Source organism: Pseudonaja textilis, chromosome 2 (genome assembly GCF_049901715.1).
Source record: "Pseudonaja textilis isolate UNSWEBS1 chromosome 2, rPseTex1.2, whole genome shotgun sequence".
Classification (NCBI taxonomy): domain Eukaryota; kingdom Metazoa; phylum Chordata; class Lepidosauria; order Squamata; family Elapidae; genus Pseudonaja; species Pseudonaja textilis.
In genome coordinates this window covers 541107-557288 of record NC_141991.1, presented here as the reverse complement: position 1 = coordinate 557288, position 16182 = coordinate 541107, and the positions used below count along the sequence as shown (strand labels likewise).

Here is a 16182-nt window from a genome sequence, read left to right as displayed (position 1 = left end):
GATGTCTCAATCTTCTCCTAGTCCTAGCATCAAGCCAGCATCCGGTAGTTTCATCATCACTTGAAGCCTCTGGCACACTTTCCTGATTAACAGTTAACACCTGAGGTGCAATCAGGGAGGGAGTTCCAGAAGACGAAGACACCTCTGAAACTTCTAATAAATCATTCTCATCTCTCAGATTCAACTCCTCCTCCTCCCCCAGACTCCTCTCAACGTCGCTCAATAATGCAGGCTCGAATCTCAATGCCAGATCTTCTTCGTCACTCGAGCCTACATCTGCTGACTGATCTGGTTCAAACCTCAGAGGCACAACATGTAGATGTTTCTCTATATTGAGAAAAATTGTCCTAAAGGTGCTTTTTCAAGAGGCAAAGGTGCTTTTTCAAGAGGGGGAGGGGGGGGTTGGGGGAAGATGTTTCACTTCTCATCCAAGAAGCTTCTTCAGCTCCAACTGTCTGGTGGATAATTGAAGGATTTATATTCCTTGTGGACTGCTAGTCATTTGCATTCTTTTAGAGAGCGGTTGAGGCCACTTGGAGGTTTATCTCTGTCGTCAGGGCCACCTGAGTGGTGTGAAGCCTTCTTGGAACGGCTGAGAGGACTCTCTAAAAGGATGCAAATGACCAGAAGTCTGCAAGGACTGTAAATCCTTCCATTCCCCACCAGCCAGCCATAACTGAAGAAGCTTCTTGGATGAGAAGTGAAATGTCTTCAAAGAAAAACCAGAAAGTCCAGTTGCCTCTTGAAAAAAAAAGGCACCTTTGGGACAACCGTGACCTGGATAACTGAGACTCTCCATAAGACATTGAGAAAAATTGCTCTCAAAATTACGTAGAAGGACATCTTGGGGTTTCATTGCTTTCTGATATCTGATTACTATCAATTTTCTTTCCTTCCTTCTCCATCGTGGCATCCTCATTCTCCTCTTCCTCCTCCTTCCTTCCAGGTCTTTCAACGTCGGATGAATGGTGAGACAGATTTCTGGCGGGACTGGCAAAATTATGCTCTTGGCTTTGGCAACCTCACCCGGGAATTTTGGCTAGGTAAGTCTATAACGTTGCCTGCGTCTCCTCACCCGTGTAGCCAGATATTTCTACCATTTTGTCCTTCCTGTCCTTTTACAAATTGGCAACTGAACTCACAGAAGGATAAGGGCTTGTCTCAGCTGAACCCATTTCTGGACTTTACGCTTGAAACAGGGAGTTAAAAAAATGAAGCTTTGAGTCTGACAATTGTGTTACAGAAATGGTTAGCATCACTAAAATAACCGTATGTTGTACTCCGCTGAAGCAAAAAAGTTGAAGGTCACTACTTTTTTTCTTTCCCTTTCATCTTATATCCCTCTCCCCCTCTCTACTTTTCTTTATTCTCTCGTAGTCTTTATTTCTATTTGTATTTTATACAACAGGGGTGTCAAACTTGATTTCATCAGGGTTGAGTTTGACCTCAGAGGGTGGGTGAGATCATGGTGGACGTGGCCAGATGTAGGCCTGGCCATGGTAGACGTTTGACACAGGCTCAAGATGCATTTTTTTTTCTCTTCTCTCTTTCCGCACTTCTTTACTATAACCATTTTCCTATCTCTTCTCCCAGATATTACTGGCAAACTTTTATTACCAATTCTTCATACTCCACTGAACTTTTTATTTCTAAATTTATACCCCATTGTTTAGTCGTAAATTGTTCTTCCAGGCAGAAAAGCTATTTATACTATTGTATTTTTATGATTCAACTACTAATAAAAAATACAATACCACAAATAAATACATAAATAACACAAACAGAGGTACATTTCTAGGATAGTAAATAAAAATGGCTGTCAATTATAGACTGTTGATTGTAGATTAAATGTACCTACCGTACGTAAAATCTGACATTAAACTGTAGCATTAACATAGGACATTACTTGTTTTCTGTTCAGATCAGGCACTTACTTGAGGCCACATAATTGTAATCCAGTCCAATCCAGTCCCTCCTGCAGCACTCTGCCAGCCGAAAACGGGCTGCGTGGAGACACCTTGTGGATTCCGCGTGGCCTGTTTATGGCCTCCCCGGCCTCCTGTAGCATTCTGCCGGCTGAAAATGTTTTTGGCTGGCACAGTGTTGCTGTAGGTTGTGGAGGCCCAAAACAGACAGCATGGGGGCCACACGTGGCCCATTTTGGCTGGCAGAGGCACCGCGGGTCGGTCCTTTGATATTTCCAGGCCAGCCCCATCGGCCAGATTTAAGCATCCCGATGGGCCGAATCCAGCCTACGGGCCTTGAGTTTGACATACCTGTTATACAATAATAAACTTTAATTTTTTTTAAAAAAAAAGTAGAAATGATAATAAGGCTGTACTAACTTTCACAGTTGTATACCAGTTCCATAAGGGTTCCACTTGTAAGAGTCACTCCTGCTTTAACCTCCTTCCAAAGATTGATTGAATATCAAAGTGTTCCTTGGTGACCACATAGATCGATTCTCTCTTCAGGATAATGTGTCCCCAACCTGAGAACTCTTCCAAGGGTGTCCTCATTATTAGGCCCAGGACTCTTCAATACCTTCATTAACAACTTAGATGAGGGAATAGAAGAGGAACTTAACCAAATTTGCAGATGATACTAAGCTGGCAGGAATAACTAACACCCAAGAAGATAGGCTCAAGATCCAGATGGATCTTGACAGACTAGAACACTGGGCCACATCTAACAAAATGAAATTCAATGTAGAGAAAAGTAAAGTCCTACACTTAGGCAAGAAAAACTAAAAGTAAACATATAGACTGGGTGAAACCAGGCTCAATAGCAGGAACTGTGAGAGGGATCTTGGAGTCTTAGTGGACAACCAGTTAAATATGAGCTAACAGTATGCAGCGGCAGCCCCAAAAGTGAATGCAATCCTAAGTTGCATTAACAGAGGAATGCAATCAAGATCAAGTGAGGTACTAATACCACACTAGGTAGTAAGACCACACCTAGAGTACTGCATCCAGTTTTGGTCACCACATTATAAAAAAGAGGTTGAGACTCTAGAAAAAGTGCAGAGAAGAGCAACCAAGATTAGAGGACTGAAGACTAAAACATACGAAGAACGATTACAGGAACTAACTTGGCTAATCTAGTGAAGAGAAGGACCAGGTGGGACATGATAGTAGTCTTCCAATCTTTGAGGGGCTGCCACAGAGAGGAAGGGGTTGAGCTATTTTCTAAAGCACCTGTAGGCCAGACAAGGAATCATGGATGGAAACTGAACCAGGAAAGATTCAACATGGAAATAAGGAGAAACTTTCTGACAGGGAGAACAATCAACCAATGGAACAGCTTACTTTCGGAAGTTGTGGGAGTTTCAGCACTTGAGACTTTCAAGAAGAGATTGGACTCCCCTCTGTCAGAAATGGTGTAGGGTCTCCTGCTTGGGAGGGGGCGGGGTTGGACTAAATGACCTACAAGGTCCCTTTCGACTCTGTTAATCTGAATGACATGCAACTGAGTCTGTCCTTCAGAAGACTCATCCTCACTTTTTCTCTTTGGTTTCCAGGAAACAATGCTCTGCACCAGCTGACCTCTTCAGGGGACTACGAGCTACGCGTGGATCTCCGTGCCGGGGATGAGTCTGTCTATGCCACCTATCAGAACTTCCGTGTGGACCCTCCAGCTGACCATTACCGCCTGCACCTGGGCAGTTACCATGGCACAGCTGGTGAGCAGAGCTGTGGGACGGTGTGTCAGGATTCCAAGTAATATATCCACAACAATGAGAACTCCGAGGCAGGCATTGTCAACTCATAAAACATTTCTATGCCCGTTTTATAGTTGCTAACAGAAAGAGGGCGGGGGGAGGAAAGGAGTTTGAAAGAGTAGTTCAGCAGTTCGGAATTGAAAGTGCATTCCATTCATATCTTGCATAGATTATAACAAAGCTACTGGAATTTCTGCCGTGCAAATCTCTCATTGGAGAACATGATTGATGACTCTTGGCTATGAATGTGTTTCGTTGGAGAATATGAATTTGGATACACCCAGAAGGGTGGGGGAAAACCAGGGTCAAGAGTGACAGTGAATCACGTGTCTCAGAATCGGCTACCCACAGGTTCACACCGGACATATTAGCTCCTAATAAATCCTCTGGAGTTTTTGAAGCTTGGCTCAAAGCTCACGATTTAATTGTCAGGGCTCCGACAGTTACCCCCATTTTAATCATGACTCTCAAATTCAATGGTGGGGTTCAATTTTGTTTACTCCTGGTTCTATAGGTGTGGCTTGGTGGGCATGACAGGGGAAGGATACTGTAAAATCTCCAGTCAGAGATGGCATTTGCTGGTTCTCCGAACTACTCAAAATTTCTGCTACCGATTCTCTAGAACTGGTCAGAACCTGCTGAATACCACCTCTGCTCTAACCAAACTTCCAAAACTTAAAAAAAAAGATTTATTGGGAGTAAACAAGCCAGCACTGCCTGGGTGTAGCTGACTCTGAGACACATTATTCATTGTCACCCTTGACCATGGTTTCCCCCACCCCCCCACCCCCTGGGTGGTATCATAATTCATATTCTCCAATGGGATACATCCATAGCCAAGAGTCATTAATCATACTCTCCAGTTAGAATTTTGCGCGACAGAAACTTCGGTCACCTAGAAACTATCTTTGAAAACATTTATGGAATGCAAGCTGCCACACTGCTCCCCCTTTCCCTTTCTGTTGGCAACTCTAAAACGACCATAGAAATATTTTATGAGTTGACATTAATTAGGGCCACTGCCGGAATCCTGACAGGCATCTTTCTCAAAGAACAATTCATTGGGACATGTCATATGGGCACAAACCTGGTGAAAACCGGTTCCACTGATTTTCACCTAATTAAAAGTTTTGTCACTTCTCCCTGGTCAGATGACAGACGATCCTACCCTTCTCCTGCCGAACACCTGCACGAATGTCCTAGGTTCCCAGCGGAAAGAATTTTATTTGGGCTACAACACGCCAACTATCTCTACCGCCTCCCTCCTTCAAGCTCCAGGCTGTGTCAGCACTGAAGCAAGGAAAATAAAATGGCTGCAGTCAGGCCAACTTCAGGGTTGACACTGTGATTGAAATCAGCAGGGAAACGAAGCAGCGTAAAGAGATTGCTTTCTAGATTCTCTTCTCATGGGCCCTGATAGACAGGTTTACTCATCCTTTCCGCCTTCCGCCTATGCCGGGAAAGCAAGCACCAGTCTTGTTCCTTTTTGTGGCGGGGAATCTTCCATCTGCAGGTGGGCCTCGACTTACGACCTCAATGGAATCCCCAAATTTCTGTCGTGAAGTGGGACATTGGTGAAGTGAGCTTTGCCCTCTTTTATGAACTTTCAAGACACAGTGGCTAAGTGAATCTCCGCAAGTTGTTAAGCAAAGGGACCCAGTTGTTCAGTGAATTCAGGCTTCCCCATTGACTTTGCCAGTCAGGTGGTCGCAAAAGGTGATCACATGACCTCGGGACGCAGCAACGGTCATAAGTCTGAGTCCAGTTGCTGAGCATCTGAATGTTGATCCCATGATCAGGGGCAATGCTACAATAGGCCATAAGTGTGAAAAATGACCGTAAGTCACTTTTTTCAGTGCCATTGTCACTTTGAACAGTCACTAAATAAATGGTTGTAAGTTGAGGACTACCTGTATAGCTCTTTCCATGAACATAGAACATATATTGATGTCTTCTAGTTAAACCCCTTGCTCAAGGCAGGAGACAGTGATGGCGAACCTTTTTGTTGTGGTGTGCCGAAAGCACAGGCAAGCCAGCCCCCACAATGCAATGCGCCCCGCCCCACCCCTGCGCATATGCACGCAATACAACATCCCCGCCCCATGTCCTTACCTGCACTGCTTATGCACATGCCCCCAGCTGATTTTTGGCCTGTTTGAAGCCGTTTTCACCCTCCCGGAGGCTTGAGGGAAGCCTCTGCAGCCTTGGGAGGCTGAAAAATGGGCCTTCCAGAAATACAGAAGTATCTGTTTTCACCCTCGGTAGGGCCCTGGAGCCCAGGGAAGGCCATTTTCACCCTCCCGGAGTCTCGAGGGAAGCCTCGGTAGCCTCAGGAGGCTGAAAACAGGCCCATTTCGGTACTTCCGGTATTTCCAGAAGGCCAATTTTTCAACCTCCCGAGACTGCAGAGGCTTCCCTCAAGCCTCCGGCAGAGTGAAAACAGCCTCAAATTGGCCGAAAATCAGCTGGGAGGCAAGCGCCTGAACAGTGCAGGGTAAGTTTGACTGGAGCTCGTGTGCCCGCACAAATGTCTCTGCATGCCACCTGTGGCACATGTGCCATAGGTTCACTATCATGGCTTTATACCATCCCAGTTGTCCAGTCTATTCTTGAAAACCTCCAGTGGTAGAATATCCTATGGAAAGGCCCTGAATGAATATATATGCATACGTGGATAGATGGGGTGTTAGAAATATGGGAGAATCCTCAAATCTGAGTTTTAGGAGTAAAGTTTTAGGAATGGGAAATGATGGGAAAACTGTGTCTTGACTTGAGTTATCACCATTCAAAAAGCAAAGCTTTGGAGATGGATTCTACATAAGCCCTGACCATTCACCCCCCACAAGGGTTATTAGCCAAGCACCCAAATGAATGTCAATGAATACTTCAGCTTCAACCATAACAACACAAGAGCAAACAATAGATACAAACTCAAGGTAAACCTGATTGCACCAAACTTGATTGCAGGAAATACGACTTCAGCAACAGAGTGGTCAATGTCTGGAATACTCTACCTGACTCTGTGGTTTCTTCCCCAAACCTCAAAAACTTTAACCTTAGACTGTCTACTATTGACTTCTCCTGAGAGGCCTGTAGGGGGCGGGCATAAGTGCACCAACGTGCCTACCGTCCCTGTCCTATTGTTTCTTTTATTTTTATTTTATTTTTCTTATATGTATCCTTGTATTCATAATTATGTTTTTACGTATACCTATCATCTTGTAAGCAACTGACAAACCAACCAACCAACCAACCAGATAGATAGATAGATAGATAGATAGATAGATAGATAGATAGATAGATAGATAGATAGATAGATAGATAAGTGATCATGTGACTTGGGGAGTTGCAGCCATTGTTTCTCTCAAAATGGGTTGTAAGTCGATCTGGGCAGGTCCATCATAACTTCGATCAGTCATAGATCAAGGACTACCTGTAGCAGAAGGGATTCACATACACAGGGAAGAAGATAATTCTTGAGAGTCCTTTGTGGGCAGCCCAAAATTCAAGAGGTAGGACTGTGGTTGTTTGTCACTCTCACTTTCCCACTTTCTCTTTCACCCAGGTGATGCCTTAAGCTACCACTCAGGGAGTGTTTTCTCCACTCGGGACCGGGATCCGAATCGGGTCATCATCCCCTGTGCTATTTCTTACCGTGGGGCATGGTGGTATCGCAACTGCCACTACACCAACCTCAACGGGCTCTATGCTAACAACCGTGATCAACAGGTAATTCCCCCTGTGGGCAGGTGGGATGGAACAAAAAGTAGCCTGTACTTTGGGAAGGTTGGGGAATGATGTAGTGGTATGTGGGAAAAACCTTGGGAGACTGAGCCAAGAGATGCTACCGAGGGAGCAATCAGATAAGAGACAACATAGCCCTCAGCTCAACAGTGGAGAGGGCAATCGGCTCAGGAGAGACCTTCCCAGTGGTGGTATTCTACCGGTTCAGCCCGGTTCTGCGGAGCCGGTAGCAGCGATGAGTAGCGGAGACCAAACCAGTTCTCTCCACCACTCTGCTGTTGGACTCACCTGCCCACCCGGGCTCCCATACTCACCTTTATCCTCTGAATTTGAAGTGCAGCTGCTTTGCGCGGCACAGAAGAGTGCCGCTCGGCAGCTGCTGAAGCGACCGCGATCGTGCAGGCTTGCAGGAGGTGAGTTAGAACGCCTCTGCGCCTGTGCACAGTGCACGATTGACATGCAGTGCACACACAAATATGCATGCGCCCACCCAAGCCACACCCACCAAACCGGTGGTAAAAATATTGGAATCCCACCACTGGACCAGTGGACTATCACTTCTCAGGCTAAAGGAGACAGCAGAGAAGAGCTTTGCAAGATTGATGTCAGCCTCCTAGGGAAAAACCAGATACAAATCACAACAAGATGTGCTACAGTAGTCCTGCTCCTACAACCACAATTGAGCCCAAGATTTCTGTTGCTAAGTGAGGCAGTTGTTAAGTAAATTTGGTCCCATTTTTGTGACCTTCCTTGCCACCGTGGTTAAGTGAATTATTGCAAGTTGTTTAGTTAGTAACATGGTCTGGCTTCCCCCGTTGGCTTTGCTTGTCAGCAGGTCGCGAAATGGGATCATGTGATCCTGGGACTCTGCACCCGTCATAAATATGAGTCAGTTGACAAGCGTCTGAATTTTAATCATGTGACCCTGGGGATGCAACGGTTGTGAGTGTGAAAAACGTTCCTAAGTCACTTTTTTAATATATGGCATTTCAAGCAGACCGCGGGGCCTCCAGTTTAACTTTTTTTGACCACAGCCTGAGAGCGCTCCTGTTTCCCACTCTTTTAAGTGGGCTCCTCTTGCTGGGTCACTTTTATTTATTTCTTTTGAAATTTATTTGCCACCCATCTCATGTCAAACGACTGGGTGGCTTATATCAGGGGTCACCAACCTTTTGGACCCCAGGGACCACCAAACTCATAATTTTAAATCCCAGGGACCACTAACTGATTCTGTAGGCGTGGCCTAATTTGTGGGTGTGCCTTGGTGGTCATGTGATTGGTTGGGCATGGCTTGTATGTAAATATTATAAATATTTATAGAAATATTGAATTTTTAATTAAAAAAGAGCACCTTTTACCCAAAAGCAGGCAAAGCAGGCAAAGCAGGCAGGCAGATTAAGTTGATCACAGAATCACAGATTCATTCAGAGATCTATCTATCTGCCATTGGCCAGTTCAGTCTATCACATAAAATTTGCTTTAAAGCAAACTCACAAAATTAACTCACAACACACCATGTATGTAAATATTGATTTTTTTATTTTAAAAAAGAGCAACTTTTACCCCAAATCAGGGAAAACAGGCAGGCAGATTGAGTTGCTCACAGAATCATTCAGTGATCTATCTATCTGCCATCGGGTAGCTCAGTCTGTCACATAAAATTTGCTTGTCATGAGTCTGCACTGAATAATAGAAACTTCAGTCTTAAGGGAGGTTCGGCTGTGCTTAAAAGCAGTGCCAAAGATCCAAAGACTAGCTAGAAAGCAAGAAATCCAACCATTTCCTGCTTCCTAGCTAATCTAAATCTCCTGGCACAGCAGAACAGCTGATGGTTGGAAAAATAGCAATTTAGCAGGCAAGTTTGCTGGGTAAGGAGTGAGTGGGCGGGGAGGGTTCCTGCGGGCCATGTGGGCGGCACAGCCTTGTGTTTCTGCGCAGCCTGGATTAATTGCTTTGGGGGGGTTGCTCAGGGGGTGAGATTTCTCTGCGGCCCACCAAAATTTTCTTGCGGCCCACTGCTGGCAACTGCTGGTTTATAGCACAGAGGTACAATCAATCTCGAAGTGCGCTTATGCTGTTGCAACCATTCTCAACTTGCCGAAGAAACGAGTATGGAGGGAAAGGTGAGATGGAATGCAGGCTCCAGACTTCAAGAAGAAGAGCCATGAGAGCCAAGGACACATCGGCAGGTGTTTGCCAAGACTTTTTCTCATAGCAAAATAATGACTCTCCATTGAACAATGTGACCTGCACTAATAGGGCATTGCAACTACTGTATGTGGGTTTGCACGGGAATTAGGCAGAGCTGGTTTTGCCTTCTTCGGTACCAAATGATGTGCTCAATAAAGTTTTGCATTCAGGCATCAGAAGATCTCGAATGTGCTTGCTTTGGTTGGGTTTGTCAGTCGGACCGTTGGCAGGTAGTCCTCGATTTATAACGGTTCATTTAGTGACCGCTCAAAGTTACAACCGTGCTGAAAAACGTGACTTGGGACCGTTTGTCACACTTACGACCGTTGCAGCATCCCCATGGTCAGGTGATCAAAATTTGGACGCTTAGCCATTGCCTCCCATTTATGATGGTTGCAGTGTCCTGGGGGGGTCCTGTGATCCCCCTTTTGTGACCTCCTGACAAGCAAAGTCAAAGAGGAAGCCAGATTCATTTAACAACTGTCTTGCTAACTTAATAATGGCAGTGATTCCCTTAACGACTATGGCAAAAGGTCGTAAAATGGGGCAAAATTCACTTGAGAAATGTTCAGGGTTGGGCTGCTACCGGTTCTCCCCGGTTTGGGTAAATCCATCACTAGTTTTATGGTTGATTTGGTGAACTGGTAAATCCCACCCCTGGCTGGCTACATCCTGCTCCTCCTATAGTCTCCATGTGCCCCGTTTGGATGCCAGATAAGTGCAGGGCCCGTACGAAGGCAGATAAATAACAGATAACAGATAATCAGAGTTGGAAGAGACCTTGTAGGTCATCTAGTCCAACCCCTCGCCCAAGCAGGAGACCCTACACCATTTCTGACAGATGGCAGTCCAATCTCTTCTTGAAGGTCTCAAGTGATGGCGCTCCCACAACTTCCAAAGCTGTTCCATTGGTTGATTGTTCTCTCTGTAAGAAAGTTTCTCCTTATTTTCAGGTTAAATCTCTCCTTGAGGCTTGGGGAAGGTGACAAACAGGCCTCTTGGAGGCTCCAGAAGGCTGGAAACGGGCCAATTTCCAGCCTCTGGAGGGCCTCTGGAGCCGGTTTTCGCCCTCCCAGAGGCTCGAGGAAAGCCTTTGGAGCCTGGGGAGGGCAAAAATGCCCCTCCCCCCCACCGTGGTGCAAGTGGATGGTTAGGCCACTCCCACCATGGCCACACCCACCCAGCAACTGGGCAGACAACCAGTTCCTGATATTTTTGAAGCCCACCCCTGCAAATGTTTCATTTAGCAGCAAAAATGTTGGGCTCAATTGTGGTCGTAAGTTGAGGACTACCTGTATGAAACACTTTTACCTCAGTTTCTCTCTCTCTCTCTCTCTCTCTCTTTCTCTGACGTCGCTTATCTTCCTTTGGCAGAAAGGGGAGGAATCTAGATTTGACAGGTTCGACTCTGTGTTCCTCACGTATTATCCCCTCTCTTCTCCTCCATTCCAGGGTGTCAACTGGTTTAACTGGAAAGGATTTGAGTTTTCCATTCCTTTCACTGAGATGAAACTGCGGCCCAGCAGCTTCCACCTATTGCAGCGGTCCTGAGCGGGACGTGGGGATGGACTAAGGGAGAGAGCGGCGGAGGCAAAGCAGCGACAACAGTGGAAAATCCCAGCAACGAACCCCCTTTTGCAACAGGATACCTCACACCCGGCCTTTGTTCTGCTTTTCTGGCCCAACCTGAGGAAAAAGAGGAACGTGTCAAAAACAAAGGCGGACACTGGAAAAAGAAAAACCTTTGGAGACTTCAGAAGATCCACTTCACTCAAAAGGAAGAGAGAGCTCAGAAATAGAATTTCAGAGGATAAAAGGAATTAATCTGAACATAGGTAGTCCTCAATTTACAACTACTATTGGGAGCAGGGTTTTTATTATTAAGCAAGGTGAGTCACGGCCGATTTTATCACGGTTGATAAGGAATCAGAATGAGAACACTTTATTGGCCAAGTGTGATTGGACACACAAGATCAGGGTAGCTGCAAAGCGAATCAGGAGGTCATTCAGCAAATCTAACTTACCCCTCGGACTTGCAAATGGGGATCTCTGCAGCCATCATAAACACAACGCCAGCTGAGTCCAGCTCCCCAATTTTGATCCCACGAACTGTGGCACAAGGACTGGCTGTCAATCACTTCTGTTGTCATTTGGAATGGTCACTTAAACAAATGGTTGTAAGTTGAGGACTACCTGTGATTTTTATTATTATTTTTTATTTTGTAAAGGAGAGCTTTTAAGAGAGCCAAGAAATCAGATTGGCTAGCAAAACTTCAGCCCCCTCAAAACCCGCTTCCCTTCCCTTCCCCGAGTTCTGGTTCTGGGAATCAAATGACTTTACAACAGTCCTGATTCTGGCCCAAAATCTCTCCTTCTTGACCCCTTTTTGCTTCTCATCAGCTGACCTGCTAAAGACTTTTCCCTCCCCTCTCCAGCCTCATTCCCAACACAGGCTCCATAATTCTTCCTCCTGCGAATGCCATTCAAAATGGAGTTAAAGTCATAAGTGTGTTGGGGAACGCAGCTTGACATAAAAGCACTTTTCATGTTGGTTTGATTTTTTTTTCCCCATTCCTTTTGCCCCCCCCCCCCGGGAAACCTGGTGAACTCAAGCAACAGGCTGTTCTCTCATCCGTAACCTTTTTGCCTCTCGCTCTGCAAACTTTTCCACCTAAAGTTAAATGATTAGTGCTGAAAGGCACAGGTGTGAACCAAATTTGGGGAAAAAAATTGCAGAGTGGAACAAGAATCGGAGAAAATTGGAAAGACCCAGTGGTGGGAGGCTGCAGGTTTGGAAGCCCCGCCCACCTGTCCCGTCCCCCGCCCTGTCCTGTCCTATATTTCTGTGTTTTTCAGCTCCTCTGATTCACGGAGCCCCGTGGATTTCAGCTGTTTTACGTACCAGGGCTGTCCTAGAAGTTAAGCTTGTAGAGGTCCAAATGGGTGGTTTTTGAATGCTGTGTGCCTCACAGAACCGGTGGTTAAACTAGTTGCAGACCATCATGGGAAAGATTTCCAATTCATTCTTGTCTTCACAATAATAATAATAATATCCCCTCAAAAATCAACAGGCCAGTTCCTAAATTTTGTATGCTTCTTCTCATTTCCTTATACGAGATTTCAGGGACCAAATCAGGATTAATTCTCACTTAAAAGCCAAGCTTTAAATTTATATAATTTTTTTTCAAGAAATTTTGGCACATGGAAGCCTGGCATTTTACAGATGGCATGGGTAAATTCTTTTTTCCTTGCTCTAAACCAGGGGTGTCCAACCTTGGCAACTTTAAGACTTGTGGACTTCAACTCCCAGAATTCCTCAGCCAGCAAAGCTGCCAAGGTTGGACACCCCTGCTCTAAACTTTCTCTTAAGAGTAAAGGATTTGTTTAAAAGTCTGGCCCAAATCCAAGTGGACTCTTTCAGAAAAAAAAGAGGAATTTCCTGCCTCCTAGCAGAACCCAAAACCTTGTGATGGGGCATTTTACAGGGAAGAATTGTATTTTGCAGCTTTATAATTTGCAATTTTATAATTGTAAGGTATATAATTGTAATGTATTTGGTATTGCAGTGGTTTTTAAACTGGGGAAAGTTAACCCCAAACTGATAATTTGATTAATTTAATCCTGGGGTTAATGAAATAATATGTAAATTTTGTCTGAGAGTTGTGGGTCCAGTTTGGGACTGCTACTGGTGAGACACTTATATAACAACAGAATCAGGTCTTTTCTGGGGAGAATGACATTATTCAAGAATAGGAAAATTATCATTTGGGCCAAACATTTTAAGAGCCACTGTTCCTTTCCTGACCTGATGCCTTTGTGTGTTGGACTAAGTCCATCCAGAATTAAGAGAAATATCGGTGATATACCTGGAATTGGAGAAAATCTGAGGTGAATGTCAGGATTAGCCAGAATATTCAGGCTAAAATCAGAGAGGCAAATGCAATACAGCTGTGGGAAATGACTTCCCAATTTGATCTTTTAAACGTTTTGTCCATTTCTTGGACCTCTTTAGTGAACTAGACAGACTTTCTTTGAAAGATTAAGAGAGATCAAAAGGACGCATTAGGAACATACTTTTTAATGATTAATTTACTAATACGCTAGTACAAAGAACAGATTTCAGATCAGAAGTCCCAGATAAAAAAGAATACTTGAAGCTCGGGATTGAGCTGTAGGGTCCTTGGTGCTCCCTAAGAGTGGTTGTTTTCTTGTAGTGGTTTCATTACCAAATTAGCTAACATCAACTAGCATTGATTACTTACTTTAGATTACCCAGTTTACATTATCTAGTCCTAGTAGATTACGTAGTTTGCTAATGAAACATGTAAGAAAACAACCAAGCTCAGACAGCACCAAGGACCCCAGAGTCCTGATTGTACTCAGACAGTGCTAGGATTATAACTTGCAAAGTGGGATAGGGGGAGAATGCTAATAAAATCCTAATTTCCTGATTTCCCCCCCCTTTCTCAAATAGTTTTAGCTAATGAGATTTCCCTGCAGCCTTCCCAAAGTACTAACTATGTCACTGAAGTGTTTCTTTTTCTTCTCTGGAAATGTGGAAACGTTACGGTTGGTCCCATAACTAGATGTTTAGACTGGCTTTGGCATTCTGAGCCACCTATCAAGTCCTAGCTCAGGTCCTTGGGAAGGAGTCAATAAGTCAGTGGGTGGGATTCAGATTTTTTTTACTACCAGTTGTGTGGGTATGGCTTGGTGGGCATGGCTTGGCTTGGTAGGCATGGCAGCGGAAGGATAGTGTAAAATCCCCACCCCACTAACCTGCTTTCTAGCTCCGTTCTCCCGTACAGGGCAACCAAAGAAGCCCCAGCTGATCAGCTGGGACTCGGGAGGCAGAGAATAGATGGGGGCGGGGCCAGTCAGAGGTGGTATTCTGAACTACTCAAAATTTCCGCTACCGGTTCTCCAGAACTGGTCAAAACCTGCTGAATACCACCTCTGCAATAGATGAATTTAAAAAGCCAGATCGAGTCTAAACCTTGGGCTGGCTGTGCCAACCAACCGCAATTCCCCTGCCATCTGATCACAAAGCACAACTGAAGACTTGAACTGTCCAAGAGACGATCTCCAAGACGCAAAGGCAAGGCTGGCTCCAGGACAGAAAACTTGGGAGAGGAGGACCATGGGATCTGAAGTGGGAGAGAGAGCGTGTGTTTGATCAGGGACCCAACCAAGACCTTGTCCTCCACGAACCCAGCTTCCCAAGGCTCGTCCAGCACCTTGTGGGGCTAACATTTGTGACTTGGTCAAATGCTTTTGTTTGAACTGGGTAAAGATGAGGCGAGCAGATTTGTCGGTTTGGTTCAACACAATGTAGGAACAAAGTTGTGCTTCTCTGGGACTGTGATACTCATCAAGACAAGACACTTGATATTAGAAGCAGGTGGAAGAGTTCACAAGAAAGTTTTCTTCTTCTTCTTCTTCTTCTTCTTCTTCTTCTTCTTCTTCTTCTTCTTCTTCTTCTTCTTCTTCTTCTTCTTCTTCTTCTTCTTCTTCTTCTTCTCCTCCTCCTCCTCCTCCTCCTTCTCCTTCTCCTTCTTCTTCTTCTTCTTCTTCTTACGGGACATTAAGGGAACGTTGAAGGTGTCTTTTACAACTTGAGGCAAGGCAGGATAATTTGCACAAATTGGGTGGGAGGGAAAGGCAAGCTGTAAAGTATTATTTCTTTATAAGGGGGGGGGGTGAGAATAAAACTCTTCTATAAAAGAAGTGCTTGGGGAGGAAAAGTTATTTTTAGATCATGGGGAAAAGATAATGTTTAAAATAAAAATCAAATATTACAAACAAAAGAGGACTAGTGACGTTCTTCAAAATTGGGTTTGGGTTTTGTTATTTTAACGGCTGCTTACGTTCTGACCCAGGCTTCGTCAAACTTCATGAAATACACACTTATTTTAAAAGCAAAACCAATTTTAATGCAACGCTGGGAATTACTTGCATTCTCAGCCAGGACTAATTATAAACAGTTCCCCCAGATAAGACCATGTCTTTCAGTGCCGTAGAATGTTGCCAAAAAAAAAAAAAAGTCCAATTAATTATAACAGAAACCAACCAAAGTACCAGGAAAAAACAACCAGAATACGCAGAGCTTCAAGGAGGTCTCGGAATCTATTGAACTGCTTTGCTTCCTGCAAAGCTCTTTGTCATTGAGGTCTGACTTTTATCCCTTATGGATAAATTACCTCCCAGCCTTACTCCCGAGTCGCCCCTTCTGCTTCAGCTGCTCTCACCTTCTAGCAGCTCTACGCACATGCGCACTGGGAACAGGCTCCCCTGGGTCCTCTGCCTCGCTGCTGGCAGACTCTGAAGGCTCTGAAGATGGTCCTAGCCCCATCCTTGCATCGAATGCAGGACCCTCATCTGAGTCCTCTCCAGACTCCCTGCCTGGTCCCCTTTCTTCCTCACTGTCCGACTCCGCTGCCATCTGCACCAGCAGCTAGTGAACCACAACAGCTTAGTCTGGTGGAAAACAACTTAGAATTGGTAGTATCTTTAACAACTGAATATGG

The 16182-nt window shown here is 44.9% G+C and overlaps 1 protein-coding gene across 14 annotated transcripts in view; it reads left to right on the top strand.

Annotated features, from left to right (window-relative positions):
• The window catches only part of TNXB (tenascin XB), a 131524-nt gene extending 116062 nt beyond the window's left edge, over window positions 1-15462 (top strand). For all 14 annotated transcript variants that reach the window (XM_087923275.1, XM_087923276.1, XM_087923281.1 and 11 more), the window contains 4 exons: window positions 947-1043; window positions 3521-3682; window positions 7287-7450; window positions 11108-15462. In XM_087923275.1, coding sequence (XP_087779401.1) covers window positions 947-1043; window positions 3521-3682; window positions 7287-7450; window positions 11108-11206 — 522 coding nt within the window. In that variant the 3' untranslated portion in view covers window positions 11207-15462. The remainder of the gene's footprint in view (window positions 1-946; window positions 1044-3520; window positions 3683-7286; window positions 7451-11107) is intronic.
• The last annotated feature ends 720 nt before the right edge of the window (window positions 15463-16182 follow it).